Source organism: Rousettus aegyptiacus, unplaced genomic scaffold (assembly GCF_014176215.1).
Source record: "Rousettus aegyptiacus isolate mRouAeg1 unplaced genomic scaffold, mRouAeg1.p scaffold_m13_p_6, whole genome shotgun sequence".
Classification (NCBI taxonomy): Eukaryota; Metazoa; Chordata; class Mammalia; order Chiroptera; family Pteropodidae; genus Rousettus; species Rousettus aegyptiacus.
The window spans coordinates 99,839,746-99,853,203 of NW_023416309.1; the positions used below are offsets into that span (position 1 = coordinate 99,839,746).

The 13,458-nt window shown below is 48.1% G+C and overlaps 2 protein-coding genes across 4 annotated transcripts; both read left to right on the forward strand.

Moving 5' to 3' along the window:
* Window positions 1–5: 5 nt before the first annotated feature.
* PSME3 (proteasome activator subunit 3) lies at window positions 6–6,280 on the forward strand. Of its 3 annotated transcripts, none has more exons than XM_016150933.2 (11): window positions 6–286; window positions 970–1,002; window positions 1,118–1,180; window positions 1,374–1,478; window positions 2,383–2,431; window positions 2,981–3,093; window positions 3,327–3,395; window positions 3,527–3,594; window positions 3,694–3,748; window positions 3,876–3,962; window positions 4,627–6,280. In XM_016150933.2, the coding sequence occupies exons 1-11, from the start codon at window positions 245–247 to the stop codon at window positions 4,705–4,707; spliced, it is 765 nt and encodes a 254-aa protein (XP_016006419.1). In that variant the 5' UTR covers window positions 6–244; the 3' UTR covers window positions 4,708–6,280. The 3 variants fall into 3 exon arrangements, with proteins under 3 accessions (XP_016006419.1, XP_036078144.1, XP_016006420.1); XM_036222251.1 differs by lacking the exon at window positions 6–286 and adding an exon at window positions 318–641; XM_016150934.2 differs by lacking the exon at window positions 6–286 and adding an exon at window positions 778–867.
* Window positions 6,281–6,926: 646 nt separating this feature from the next.
* AOC2 (amine oxidase copper containing 2) lies at window positions 6,927–12,936 on the forward strand. Its single transcript, XM_016150927.2, has 4 exons — window positions 6,927–9,283; window positions 11,287–11,572; window positions 11,814–11,943; window positions 12,286–12,936. The coding sequence occupies exons 1-4, from the start codon at window positions 7,696–7,698 to the stop codon at window positions 12,550–12,552; spliced, it is 2,271 nt and encodes a 756-aa protein (XP_016006413.2). The 5' UTR covers window positions 6,927–7,695; the 3' UTR covers window positions 12,553–12,936.
* The last annotated feature ends 522 nt before the right edge of the window (window positions 12,937–13,458 follow it).

Sequence of the window (13,458 nt, forward strand, 5' to 3'; positions counted from 1 at the left end):
ACGTAACGTCCGGCGTGAGCGGCGAAAGCCGGGAGGGCGAGCGAGAGAGTGAGCAGGCAGCAGGCAGCAGGCGGGCGGGCAAGCAGCACGGAGGGAGGGAGGGAGCGAGCGAGCGAGCAGTGAGTGAGCCAGCGAGGGCGGTCGCGTCCGAGAGCAGTCGAGTTTCCTCCCGTCCCTCTGACCCCCTCCCCGGAGCCCACAGAGCCTCCGGTCTCCAGCGGAGCGGACACGGCCCGGCCCGGCCATGGCCTCGTTGCTGAAGGTGGATCAGGAAGTGAAGCTCAAGGTAGCGGCGCCGGTCCGGCCTCCTTGCCCCTCGCTTCGATCCCCGAGCAGTCTGACCGGCTCCCAACTCCCTATGGCGTCTTTGTCTCCCTGGGGACACCAGATCTGAGCTTCCGCTCGGCTCAGCCCAGCCCCCCACTCGCTGAGATGGCATCGGGGGAGAGGATAATATAGGGTGGCCTTCAGTACCTCGTCTGGTGATGGAGAGCCCCAGGGAGACTTCCGCGAACACGTGGTGGACTCAGTGCTTTAGGCTAGTGACAGCTGGAAGTTACCCAGCCCAGCAACGTCCCCGCCTCCGGACGCTGCCTCTGCCCCTGCCCTTGGCGTCAGGCCTGCCTCGCATCATAGGCAAGGTCTGAATTGGGGTTGGCGCTTTTGTGAGCTCACACCTCCCTTATCTACCTGTCTTTCATCTGCTCTCAAATTCAGATAGCCTCAGATACAGGGAGGGAGGGAGACAAGACACGCGGGTGCTGCCCTCAAGCCCCGCTTCCCTCTCCTGAGATGGAGAAATGGGTTCTCAAAAAAATGAAGTATTTGAAATCTGGGGGCCTCTCAGCTTCTCATTACAATTACAAGGTGAGGGAAAGAGAGCTAGATTTGGGGTTCCCCATCCTGCCCATACTTCTTTTGCCAGGTTCTGACTTGCTCTTACTGAATTGCTTTCTTTGTTAATTTTAGGTTGATTCTTTCAGGGAGCGGATCACAAGTGAGGTGAGTGAAATAAATAGAAAAATACGTGTTGGTTAATAATTGAGTTTCCAAAAGAAGAGATAACTGTAGAAAGGTTCCTTCCCACAATTATTAATGAATTTTTCCTCATCTTTAGGCAGAAGACTTGGTGGCAAATTTTTTCCCAAAGAAGTTGTTAGAACTCGATAGTTTTTTGAAGGTGAGAGACCTTTTTCTTTTCCTCCAGTTCCCCAATAATTTTGGTTCTGGTCCTTCTCTCAAATGGGACAAGTCATGTGTTGATTCTCTTCTGTTTTGTACTGTAAAGCATTAAAGCATTCTCATTTATTGCCCTTCACATTTTTTGTTCATCTTGAAAAGACTGATGTTTCGGGGGTGGGCTTCTCTTTCAGGAACCAATCCTAAACATCCATGACCTAACTCAGATCCACTCAGACATGAATCTACCTGTCCCTGACCCCATTCTTCTCACCAATAGCCATGATGGACTGGATGGTGTAAGTGTTTTATATTTATTTTGTGTTCTGAAGCAATAGGTGCTCTCTTCTATTTCCTGGTCACTTTGAACATGTACAGAGGAGACAGTGGGATTTGGATCTGGGAATGAGGACTGTCACAAACATGACTCCAGAACACACCCTTTAGACACTGATTTTCATCTATAGCAGGGGGTGAATTTGCTAATGCTACTCTGTGAGAGTGAGTTTCAAGTAGGACTAATAGCTACAGGTACCCTCAGGTTATGTGGTCTGCCCTCATGGCTCTAAGCAAGACTATTCTTACCTGTTTTGTCTTGAGTCTTGTTATGGGATGAGTAGTTTTTCTTGATATATAACTGATGACCTTGTCTTTGGTGTGTATCTTTATTACCTAGTCCTTATTAGTTATATGTCCACATTCTATAACACCGATGACACTATTCTTTGTCTTCATTACTGTGTCATTGATAGGATTTGCCATTCTGGAAAGCAGAAACTGTCAATCATTTTTGTATCCCCAGCATCTAACATTGTTCTTAGTACATAGCAAGTACTTAAATATGTGTTTATTAATTGAATATTATGTTTCTTTGTGGAACCAGTAAATTTGTACATATTCCCTTTAATTATCATACCCTGCATTGAATGATTCTTTTTTTCCTGTTGTTTATGTTATCTACCCCTCCCCCCTAATTGCTTAATGTAGTGTATTTCTTGAAAGGTTGATCTTACCAACTAGAATGTAAGTTGCTTTGTGGCAAGAACCTTTTCTTAAAGTCTTGTATGTGCTTGGTAAGTCTTGCATAAATTAATAAGATAACCTATGGGGTCAAAGAAGGAACTAAACTTGTTTGAAGTGTAACCTGTGAATAGGGCTTTGTGTGTTGAGAGCAAGCTAATTCCTGTCTCCTTGTATACTTAGCCCACTTACAAGAAGCGAAGATTGGATGAGTGTGAAGAGGCCTTCCAAGGTAAGAGCCACCCTTCCCTACCCTACCCCTCCCACCCTCTGGCTTGCAGCCTTGAGAAGCAGGATGGGTCTGGTATTCTCCTGGCCTGGAAGCAGGATCTGATTTTATTTCCCAGAGTTACCATTCTCAAGTCTTCCAAACAGTGGTTAATATTTAGCACTCTAAAACTAATTTTTCAATAAACAGGGAGGATTTGGCTTAGTGTGAACTGCTAAAGGAGAGAAGTTGGGAGATGGCTAAATGCTGCAGATTTTTCATAGAAGTTCCAGTTCCATGTTATTTTTTTCCTCTTCAATGATAGTTGGTACATTAAATCTTTAGAGTGTATTTAGATTTCCTTATTTGGGCATACTTTAGACACTCACTTGTTAATTCATACATTCTCTTTTTTAATTCTGTTGGTGATGTCATGGTTTGTAGATAGGGTTGTGACAGATAAAAGGCAGCGGTCATGGCATCTCATGGGTCTGGGGAAGAAGACAGAAGGGTGGGGGATGCTGCGTCCTGGCCCCCACCCCAATCATTTGGCCTTCTTCATGTCCCTGCCAGGAACCAAGGTGTTTGTGATGCCCAATGGGATGCTAAAAAGCAACCAGCAGCTGGTGGACATTATTGAGAAAGTGAAACCTGAGATCCGGCTGCTGATTGAGAAATGCAACACGGTGAGGCAGGGGCTAGTGACCTATGGACTTACTTCTGACAGCCTGGAGTGAATGATGAATAATGATGGATGGTGGGGCTGGATGCATGGAGGTGATATGGGTGTTGGCAGACTGAGTATCTTGGCTCCTGTGCTCCTGGAATCTGGCCCCAATAGCATGAGTTATATACTTCATGGCATCAGCAGTAAAAGCCATGGTCTTCAAATATATTTTTTGGTTTCCTCACCTTCTAGGTCAAAATGTGGGTACAGCTCCTGATTCCTAGGATAGAAGATGGGAACAACTTCGGGGTGTCCATTCAGGTAATGTGCTTGCATTACACACTGGAGAGGAAGGTTGAGAGATACTTTCATCTCCTCTATTTTCTTTTCTCTTTCTCTTTTTGTCTGCTGAGGAATGATGTGGAAGTGACTTTTGACTCACTTTTTTTCAGGAGGAGACAGTTGCTGAACTAAGGACTGTTGAGAGTGAAGCTGCATCGTATCTGGACCAGATTTCTAGGTAGGGCTACTTGAGCTTGGCGCAGGAATTGGGGGCTGGTGAGGCGATAAGCACTGTCCAGGGTCTCCTGCAGCTTCCTCCTTTTCTCTCTCTTTCCAGATATTATATTACAAGAGCCAAATTGGTTTCTAAAATAGCTAAATATCCCCATGTGGTAAGTAAGGGTTTTGTGGCCTGAGGGTGGAAGTGGTAGGATAGGGAGGAATGACTGTTAGTGGGAAAGAGCTGTCTGTGGACAGTCAGGCCTTGGGAACTAGCCTTTTCTCTGCCCTGTCTTTCAGGAGGACTATCGCCGCACCGTGACGGAGATTGATGAGAAAGAATATATCAGCCTTCGTCTGATCATATCAGAACTAAGGAACCAATATGTAAGTAACCTTGGCCCCTTCCCACAGTTGCCCTGGCTTCTCTTAGTTCTGGTGATAAATTTCTTGCCACCGTCTGGGGCTCAAGAGGAGGGATGGAGGTAAAATGAGTAGAACAAATTCTGCTCATCAACCGACTGTTGAGAACTATGAAATCATTGAGGGTTTCTACCTGGGTATCTCCCTTATTTCTACCTGAGCGGGAAGGAGTGCAGTGTAGTATAGGGGCAAAGATGAGGTTGTTAGAGTCAGACAGACTTAGCTTTGGAATTAGCTTTACCTGTAATGTGCGGCCTTGGACAAGTTGTTTAACTTCAGAATTTAGTTTCCTCATCTCTAAAATGGAACTTGAGTATCTACTGCACAAAGATGGTTTTTAAAAATGAGTGAGATATAACACATTAAAGGACCAAGTGCAATTTTTGATATGTTAAGTGCTCGATAAATGTTAGTTATTTTTAGATACTTGGGGCCTTGGAAATACCCAGGTATATCCAGTTTGGGGGTGTAAGAGAGATGTAGGGCACCACCCTGAATTCAGGTTCTAATGAATGATATTGGCACTATGTGAATAAAATTGCTTGGGGATTTGGGAAGGAGAGATCGTGTTTTCTTTTTGAGGTAAGAGTAGAACAGATGTGTGATTCCCTGCTCACTCTTTTTCTAGGTCACTCTACATGACATGATCCTGAAAAATATTGAGAAGATCAAACGGCCCCGGAGCAGCAATGCAGAGACACTGTACTGAGGCCAGGGCCAGGGCCAGGGGACTCTGTGAGTCTGGCTCAAGACCGACATTGCCTTGGTTTGTTACATGACTATCGTGATGGGGAAGCTGGCTGGAAATAGTAATCACACCTCTCTGTTTTTAGTTAGAGTCTAATGAAACTCTCCTGTAGTTCTGTGACGTGTTTACCTCTTTTTTCAGGCCTCAGGAACTCTTGTATTTCCTTCCCTAATACCCCACACTCAACCTGACTTAATTTCTGGAGAACTCCAGGTTTGTGTGTGCAAGATGTTGGCACAAGAATACTTGTGTTTTCTGTCCTCTCTCTACCCCCCCCCCCCCCAGTGTCTTGGGCTTTTCTTCCTTCTGATGATTAGTTGGTTAGAAGCTGAGGGAACTCGAAGGAAAGTGCTAGGTGTTTTTTTTAGAATCCAGGTCAGGAGGGACCAGCTCCTCTCCCTTACATAGTGTCTCTTGCCACTGTGGTTGTTGGATCCTCCCTGCCTTGCCACAGTGGTCGGGAAGGTGACTTTGAGTTTCCCACCTTGAACCTGATCATGACAAGAAACACCTAACTCCTTCAGATGTTTTTGTAACTAGAATTTTCACATACACATATGTGCGTGATAGACACACACTTAGAGATGTGCATACATCTGCCTTCCTGCTCTGTTACCTGACATCCTTCTGTCCCTTCCCAAACCCCGTCACACACACACACACTGTTCAGAAGATGATAGTTGTCTTAGTTCTGTCATCTACTGGGTCCCATCATCTGATATTGTAGCCTCTTGGTGCTCAGGGGCTGGTGAGTTGGAGGAAAACCAAAAGGTGAGAAGCAGAGGGATTGGGGAAAGCTCTTTTCTCTGTGACTTGGGTCCTTTTGGGCATTATTGCAAAGGCCAGTCCTCTGACTCCTGGTTCCTTCTTCCCAGGCCAGTTGTGAGGGCCAGATGCTGCTGCTTCTGCTGGGCTTTCCCCTTGGGAAAAAGATTTCTCTTATTTATAGTATTGTGCTTCCAGGGAAAGCAGTCACTTGTGTGTGTGTGTGTGTGTGTGTGTGTGTGTGTGTGTGTGTGCACACAAGCATGTACATATTGTATGTATGTGGAAATCTGGACAAGTCAAAACCATAGAAGAGTTGCCTCTTATCTCTTGAATCTTCCAGAGATATCCCCTACTTTTTTATTCTCCTGCTACTAGGGAGTCAATATCTGCAGTCAGCCTGCTGGTGACTCTCAATGTCTTTCTTCTTATTCCCCCGTCTTGGTCTTCCAACCCCCAATTATATCTCCACCTGGATGCATCATTTTTACTCCCAGTATGTTACAGAGAAGGAGTCAGAATGCTGTCTTCCCATGAATATAGTACTCAGTAACAAACCAATTGCATTTTAGTTGGGCAATGCCCCCACCCACCCTCCAGATCCCTTCCAGATAAAACCCTTCTCTCCTCCCACCATGCATTTCTCAGTTTCCCTTTTTGTTGGATTGTTCCACTGCCCCTCCTCCTACCACCCTTGGATCGTAATGTAAAATTCTTTTACCATGTCAAGAAATTATTAAAAATACAGGTACTTTGACCTCTTTTTAAAGCCGCAGACCCTGGTGCGATGCTCTGGTGGCTAGGGACATATCCATAATCACATGCGTGCATGTTGGGACACCTATCTTCACACAAACCTCCAGTCATCACCCTATAGGGTGTCTTTGCCAATTGTGCTTCCCCTTTTCTCTGGAAAATGGAAAGACTGAGGCTGTCTTCCTACCAAGGAGCAAGGGTGGGTCCTTCATTTATGTTCAGTCTGAATTATGTGAAAGTTAGCTATTTCCTAACCTAAGCTGCTTTCTGTCCTGACCCTCACTCAAGATCCCTAGTTCCTTCCTTCCCCTGTGATACCCATGAACTGCCAGGAGAGGCTGCTCTAGTTCCACTTGGGGAATCACCTGGTGTGAGGCACACCCTACCCTGTCATTTTCTTCACCTTATACTAAGTCTCCCCTCTGAATAATGTCTTAAATTTCTTGAGGAAATGCCAGCAGATGCCTGTTTTTAGTTTTCAAAAGACTTGGAGGGCTGTCTAGGATGCTACTCCCTCCGAAATAAAGTCTCCTCAACGTTCACTTTTGTAAAGTAGCCTTCTAATATCCAATGATCCTCTCATTGTCTCTGCAAAAAAAGATCTAAGGTCTTGAACAATGGAGGAACATCTCTGTTCTGTTTCAGAGATCAGTACCAGTAGCTAACAATTTTTTAGTGCCTACCCTATGTCAGGCTTTGTTGAGCACTTTATGTGCATGATCACATTTAATCTTCATAATTCTATAGGGTAGATATATTCCTGTATAGGTGAAGACACTGAGACTCATGATAAGGTACCTTCCCGGAGGTCACACAGCTTGAAAAACCTGGAATTGGTGCACAAACTTGACTGCTAAGCCCAGGCACTCACCACTCCTCATTCCTCACTAACTAGATAGAAGAGTCCTGAGACTACAGATCAAGGACTTGGCCACAGGCAGCTAGCAGAACACAGTGCTTACTGCTATACTGGGCAGTGGATCCTGGAAATATTGATGGGTAGTGCCTGCCAGGAGGTAGGAAAATGAACAGTTATAGTGCCTGCATGCAGCACATAGGCCTTGGTTGGGGATCTGAGATTGCATTCTTTCTCAGACTCATTTTGGATGGAGGGTAGGGTTTAACATTAATCCAGATGCCCTCTAATCTAGTCTGAATGATGGAAAACAGTAGTGAGTACTGACTGCTGCCAGTAGGAGTTCAGGGGCAGGGGAGATACGATGCACGTGGAGGTAGTACCTTGGGCCAAACCACAGAACAGAAAATTGGAACAGAATTATACAAATCAAGGTCAGAAATTTCCTGTTCAACCCATGGGGTGGAGTTTTCTCCATTCCTATCCATCCTACTGAATATAAGCCCTTATTTGATGTCAGTAACTGGAAAGAGCAGCTGGTAGGACTCTCATTTCAGCTCTCAGCATTCACCATGAATCCCAAGGTAGTCCTTGTGTTCCTGGCACTGTCCCTCATTACCATCTTTGCCCTGGCCTATGTCTTGCTGAGCAGCCACGGGGGCTCTAGCCAGCCTCCCCGCTGCCCCTCCGTATCCCACAGTACTCAGCCCTGGACACGCCCTGGTCAGAGCCAGCTGTTTGCAGACCTGAGCCGAGAGGAGCTGACGGCTGTGATGAGCTTTCTGATGCAGCAGCTGGGCCCAGGCCTGGTGGATGCAGCCCAGGCCCTGCCCTCGGACAACTGTGTCTTCTCGGTGGAGCTGCAGCTGCCCGGCAAGGCCGCAGCCCTGGCCCACCTGGACAGGGGGCACCCCCCACCTGCCCGGGAGGCACTGGCCATCGTCTTCTTTGGCAGACAACCCCAGCCCAACGTGAGTGAGTTGGTGGTGGGCCCGCTGCCCCACCCATCCTACATTCGGGATGTGACTGTGGAGCGTCACGGGGGCCCCCTGCCCTATCACCGACGCCCCATGTTGGGAACTGAGTTTGCCCAGATGTGGAAACATTTGAAAGAGGTGGAACTACCCAAGGCACCAGTCTTCCTCGCTTCAGTCTTCAACTACAATGGCTCCACTTTGGCACCTCTGCAGGCCACCCCTAGTGGCTTGCGCTCAGGGGACCGGACTACCTGGATAGCCCTCCACCATAACATCTCAGGTGTTGGGATTTTCCTTCACCCAGTGGGGCTGGAGCTACTGCTGGACCACAGGGCCCTGGACCCTACCCGCTGGGCTGTCCAACAGGTCTTCTATCTTGGGCGCTACTATGCAGACTTGGGACAGTTGGAATGGGAGTTTAAGGCTGGCCGGCTGGAAGTGGTTAGAGTTCCCCTGCCCCTGCCGAATGGGGCTTCATCCCTGCGGTCCCGGAGCTCCCCGGGTCCTCTTCCCCCTCTGCAGTTCTCACCCCAGGGCTCCCGATACAGTGTACAAGGGAGCCTTGTGGTGTCCTCCCTCTGGACATTCACCTTTGGCCATGGGGTGTTCAGTGGCATGAGGATTTTTGATGTTCGATTCAAGGGCGAGCGAGTGGCCTATGAAGTTGGTGTCCAGGAGTGCGTATCTATCTATGGTGCCGATTCACCCAAGACAATGATGACCCGATACTTGGATAGCAGCTATGGACTTGGCCGTCACAGCCGGGGCTTGGTGCGGGGAGTAGACTGCCCCTATCAATCCACGATGGTGGATATCCACATATTAGTGGACAAAGGGACAGTCCAGTTGCTCCCAGGGGCTGTGTGTGTATTTGAGGAGGCCCAGGGGCTACCTCTTCGAAGGCACCACAATCACCTTCAAAGTCATTTCTATGGTGGTTTGGCCGGCTCAGCCCTTGTAGTCAGGTCTGTGTCATCCATAGGCAACTATGACTACATTTGGGATTTTGTATTGCACCCAAATGGGGCGCTTGAAGGGCGGGTCCATGCCACAGGCTTTGTCAACACAGCTTTCCTGAGTGGGAGAGAGGAAAGCCTCCTCTTTGGGAACCGTGTGGGGGAGCAAGTCCTGGGGGCAGTTCACACGCATGCTTTCCACTTCAAGCTGGACCTGGATGTGGCAGGTGAGTGCTCAGGGGTTGAGGATTGAGAGCTGGGGTGGAGCAGAGGAAGGAAAGACCCCCAAATCAAGCCGAGGCAAGAGGGTGGCTGGCATTCCAGCACCACAATTCATTGTGGCAACGGCGCGGGGGCTGATTTGAGTGTATTCAACTGCAGTGAGCCTGAAATACTGGGCTTACCGGGTATCTGGCAGAAGACAGAGAGGCTTCTCTGCCAGGTCCTGATTACCCGGCCCCTCTGACTTGCTGCAATTGTGATATTAGTTTAAATGTAATGGCTGTACCTGGCTGCCTTAGCCTGGAGTGACACTGTGGATGGCGAATTTGCCCTGAGGCGGGGCAGGGCTGGAGTTGGGGTTCCCCAAGTTCTCCCTAACTAATTCCTAGAGTCAGTGGAGGTGGGAAAAGCAGAGGCCTGAACAGAGGGTAGGAAGCAGTCTGTCTAAAGAGGTTTTCTGAGTAGAGGTGGTCCATGGGCATGAGAAAGGTGGATTCTGGCTGGGAGTTGCTCCATAGGATTTCAGACAATGGGATATGGGATCGTGGCCCCATCCTCCTGGGGGCCGTCCTATTCCTGCCAGCACATGTCATCACAATGGGCTCTCCAGTGACTTGGCAGGCATGCAGTAGGCTTGCTGCAAGTGTAGAAAGGGAGTTCTCAAGTAGGGCTCAGGGCAAAAAGAGGACTTGCTACTCATAATATGTTTTTGTTGAGGAGGGAAAATAACCCACTTAACAAATCATGGATGATTAGAACCAGAAAGAAAATTAGAGATCCACTAGACCCTCTCCCATTTTACAGTTAGAGAAATTAAAGAGGGTGGGGTGGGAGATGGGACAGGAAGTGACTGCTCAAGTATAACGGCCTATTTTTTTGTGAAACATTTTTCTTTTCTCTTGAGTATAAAGATACGACGTGTGTGTGTGTGTGTGTGTGTGTGTGTGTGTGTGTGTGTGGTCTGTGGGGGCGGAGGGCGGGAAGAACTAAGAAAATAGCGTGATCAAAATGGCATGTTAACGTTCTTTGACATATTTGGAATATGACTATTTTATGATTTGAAGTTTCTCTTCAGCACTTTTGGTATTAAAGAGCCTTGTCTTGGGGAGTAAAATCAAGTAACATTTATTGGATTTCTACTGTGTGCAGCACAGGCCAGTGCTGTGCGCCAGAGGTTATGTCGGGTCCTTGTGCACAGGATAACCAGCAGAGGCACTGGCTTCTGTGTACCTGGTGCCTTCATATAGGTCACACTGAACATAACTGACAGTCTGAAACTGCAAAATCAAAGTATCTGATCAAGTGCCTAGTGGGGTGATGAGTGCAGGTTACGAGTGCAGTAAAGTTCCGGGGAGTCTCCAGACAATTTAAAGACATGAATCCACTCACTTCTGAAAAAGACTGAAAGTGGTTCCCCACCTTGCTGAGAAAGAAAGCAAATTCTCAGAGGTGGGAGGGGTATGCAGGGCACCATGGAAGGGGATCGGGTTTTTCCAGCCAGCTTCTCCAAGACAAATATCCCTTTCATAGTTACGGGAATATTACTAGCCATCTGCATGTGCTTTTCCATTTACAGAGCTCAGCCATAGAACAGCTTTTACTATGCTCAGTGTAGAGATTTGGAAAATAAGAATCAGAAGCCAATAATTGGTCCAAGGTCTATCGGGTAGACCAGGGCTAACAGAACTGCTGCAGTGATGAAAATGTTCTATATCTGCATTGTCCAATACGTAAGCCACTAGCCACGTGTGGCTATTGAGCACTTGAATTGTGGCTAGTAAGCAACTGAATTTTTAATTTAAAACCTGTGGGCAGTAACCACATTGGACAAGGGAAGGTCAAAGAAGATGAGCTGGCACCCAAATCTCGACCTCCTGGCTCCCAGCATGGAGTGCTCTCTAATGAACTCTGCTGCCCTTTGTTAGGGCAGTGTCGTGGACGTTGTGGGGTAGATGAGGAGCCTGTCTCACCTGGCGTGGAACTCCTTTCCCTCCCATCACCCTGGCAGGGCTGAAAAACTGGGTGGTAGCTGAAGACGTGGTGTTTAAACCTGTGGCAGCCCCTTGGAGTCCAGAACACCAGCTACACCGTCCACAGCTGACTCGGCAGGTCCTGGGAAGGGAGGACCTGACAGCTTTTTCCTTGGGAACCCCCCTTCCTCGCTACCTTTACCTGGCTAGCAACCAGACTAATGCCTGGGGTCACCAGCGCGGGTACCGAATCCAGATTCACAGCCCCCTTGGCATACACATGCCCTTGGAAAGCGACATGGAGAGGGCCCTCAGCTGGGGGAGGTGAGGAGGGCCCTGGGCAGTGGGTGGTAGGGAAGGACTGGTCCCCTTCCCAATCCTAGCTCTTGGAGACCCTAACTCACTATGCTTGGCTTACCATTCACCCCTATATCTCCTCTTAGATCCAAGTAGATGTGGGATGGGAGATGGTCTCACACAGAATCTGATCTAAAGGACTTCTAGGACAGTAAAGGCCTTTGACATTTCCTGACCTCACCTTCTCACGACATTCATTCCTGGTCAGATACCAGCTCGCGGTGACCCGGAGGAAGGAGGAAGAGTCACAGAGCAGCAGCATCTATTACCAGAATGACATCTGGACACCCACTCTTGCCTTTGCTGATTTCATCAATAATGAGACTCTCTTAGGAGAGGTTGGTAGCCCCAGGGGCAGAGGAGAGAGGCTCCTCTGTGTCTGGTATCTTGGCTGCTCAACCCCTGGCAGTAGGTTAGAGGGAATTGTACATTTCCAGTTCTCAGATTCAGGGGCCAGTGAGTTCTCTCATGACCAACATGAGTCATTCCTCCTAGGGTGAGATTAACCTTGGGACACTGACTACCCTATAGCTTCTCACATGGATCATTGAAGCCATTATGTGGGCCTGGGACTGGGAGGAGGTAGAAGGGGGCTAAGCCTGGATTCTGGGGATTATGGCTGAGGGGTGATTCTTTGGGTCTTGCCTCCAAAGTCCTCTAGCTCCTCCCTTTTCCTGCAGGACCTGGTGGCTTGGGTTACAGCCAGCTTCCTGCACATTCCCCATGCTGAGGATGTCCCCAACACAGTGACTCTGGGGAACAGAGTTGGCTTCTTGCTCCGACCCTATAACTACTTTGATGAGGACCCCTCCATCTTCTCCCCAGGCAGCGTCTACTTTGAGAAGGGCCAGGATGCTGGGCTCTGCAGTGTCAACCCCGTGGCCTGCATCCCACACCTGGCGACCTGTATCCCGGATTTGCCCCCTTTCTCTTACCAAGACTTCTAACCCCAGAGTGTGGTGGGATACAGAGAGGGGGTGGGCATGTGCTAAGGTATATGTACTTTTCTGTTACTTCCCGCTTCCCTGACTTCAATCCTCTTAATGTTTCTCAGGAAACAGCCTACTCCCATACTAAACCCCCATATATCCTTTCAGTAAATTCTTATTTTCAGTTTCTTTTTTCTAAATGATGATTTTATACAAACGATATTATTAAAATATTCAAGCAAAACACCACAAATCCTATGACTCAGAAGTAGCAAGTGTTCATATTTGGTGAACGTTATGCCAGACATTTCTTAATCTAGATGCATTGAAATGGAAGAATAGATAGAATTTTGTAAAAAATAGATGTAATATGCAATTTGTAATAAAAAATATTACAAAGTTTTTACTTGATTTTCTTCTATGTGACTTGAAGCATCTAGAATTACCCCAGAGAATATTAAGGATTCCGGCCAAGGAAATTAGCAATAGAGGAGAAGAGGACAACGGGGACAGACCTGGCCGAGGAATGCTGCTCGGGAAGCTGAAGGGCTGGGGGTGGGGGTTTCCTTGGAAGGAGGACAATGGTTCCAGGTTACAGGAAAGAGAACATCTGGTCCTAGGAAGATAGGGGCTGGGGGAAGAAGCAGAGCTGAGCGGGGCGAGGGGCCACAGACCTTGCTCCTTGATAGTGGTGTATTTCCTGGCTCAGGCTGGTCAGCTGCATTATTTTGAAATCCCTCCCCTTCTCCTACCCAGCTCTCCCGAGTTCCAACCCTGACCCAGAGAGCAGAGTCTGATTTGGAGCCTGGAAGACAAAGCCATTTAAGGTCTGTGGAAATCGCTGCTGCCCTGCTTCAGACCCGCCCCCTAGCCCTGGTTGGCCCTGCCCCCCACCCCCCCCTCCAGTCTTCCCAGTTCTTCCCA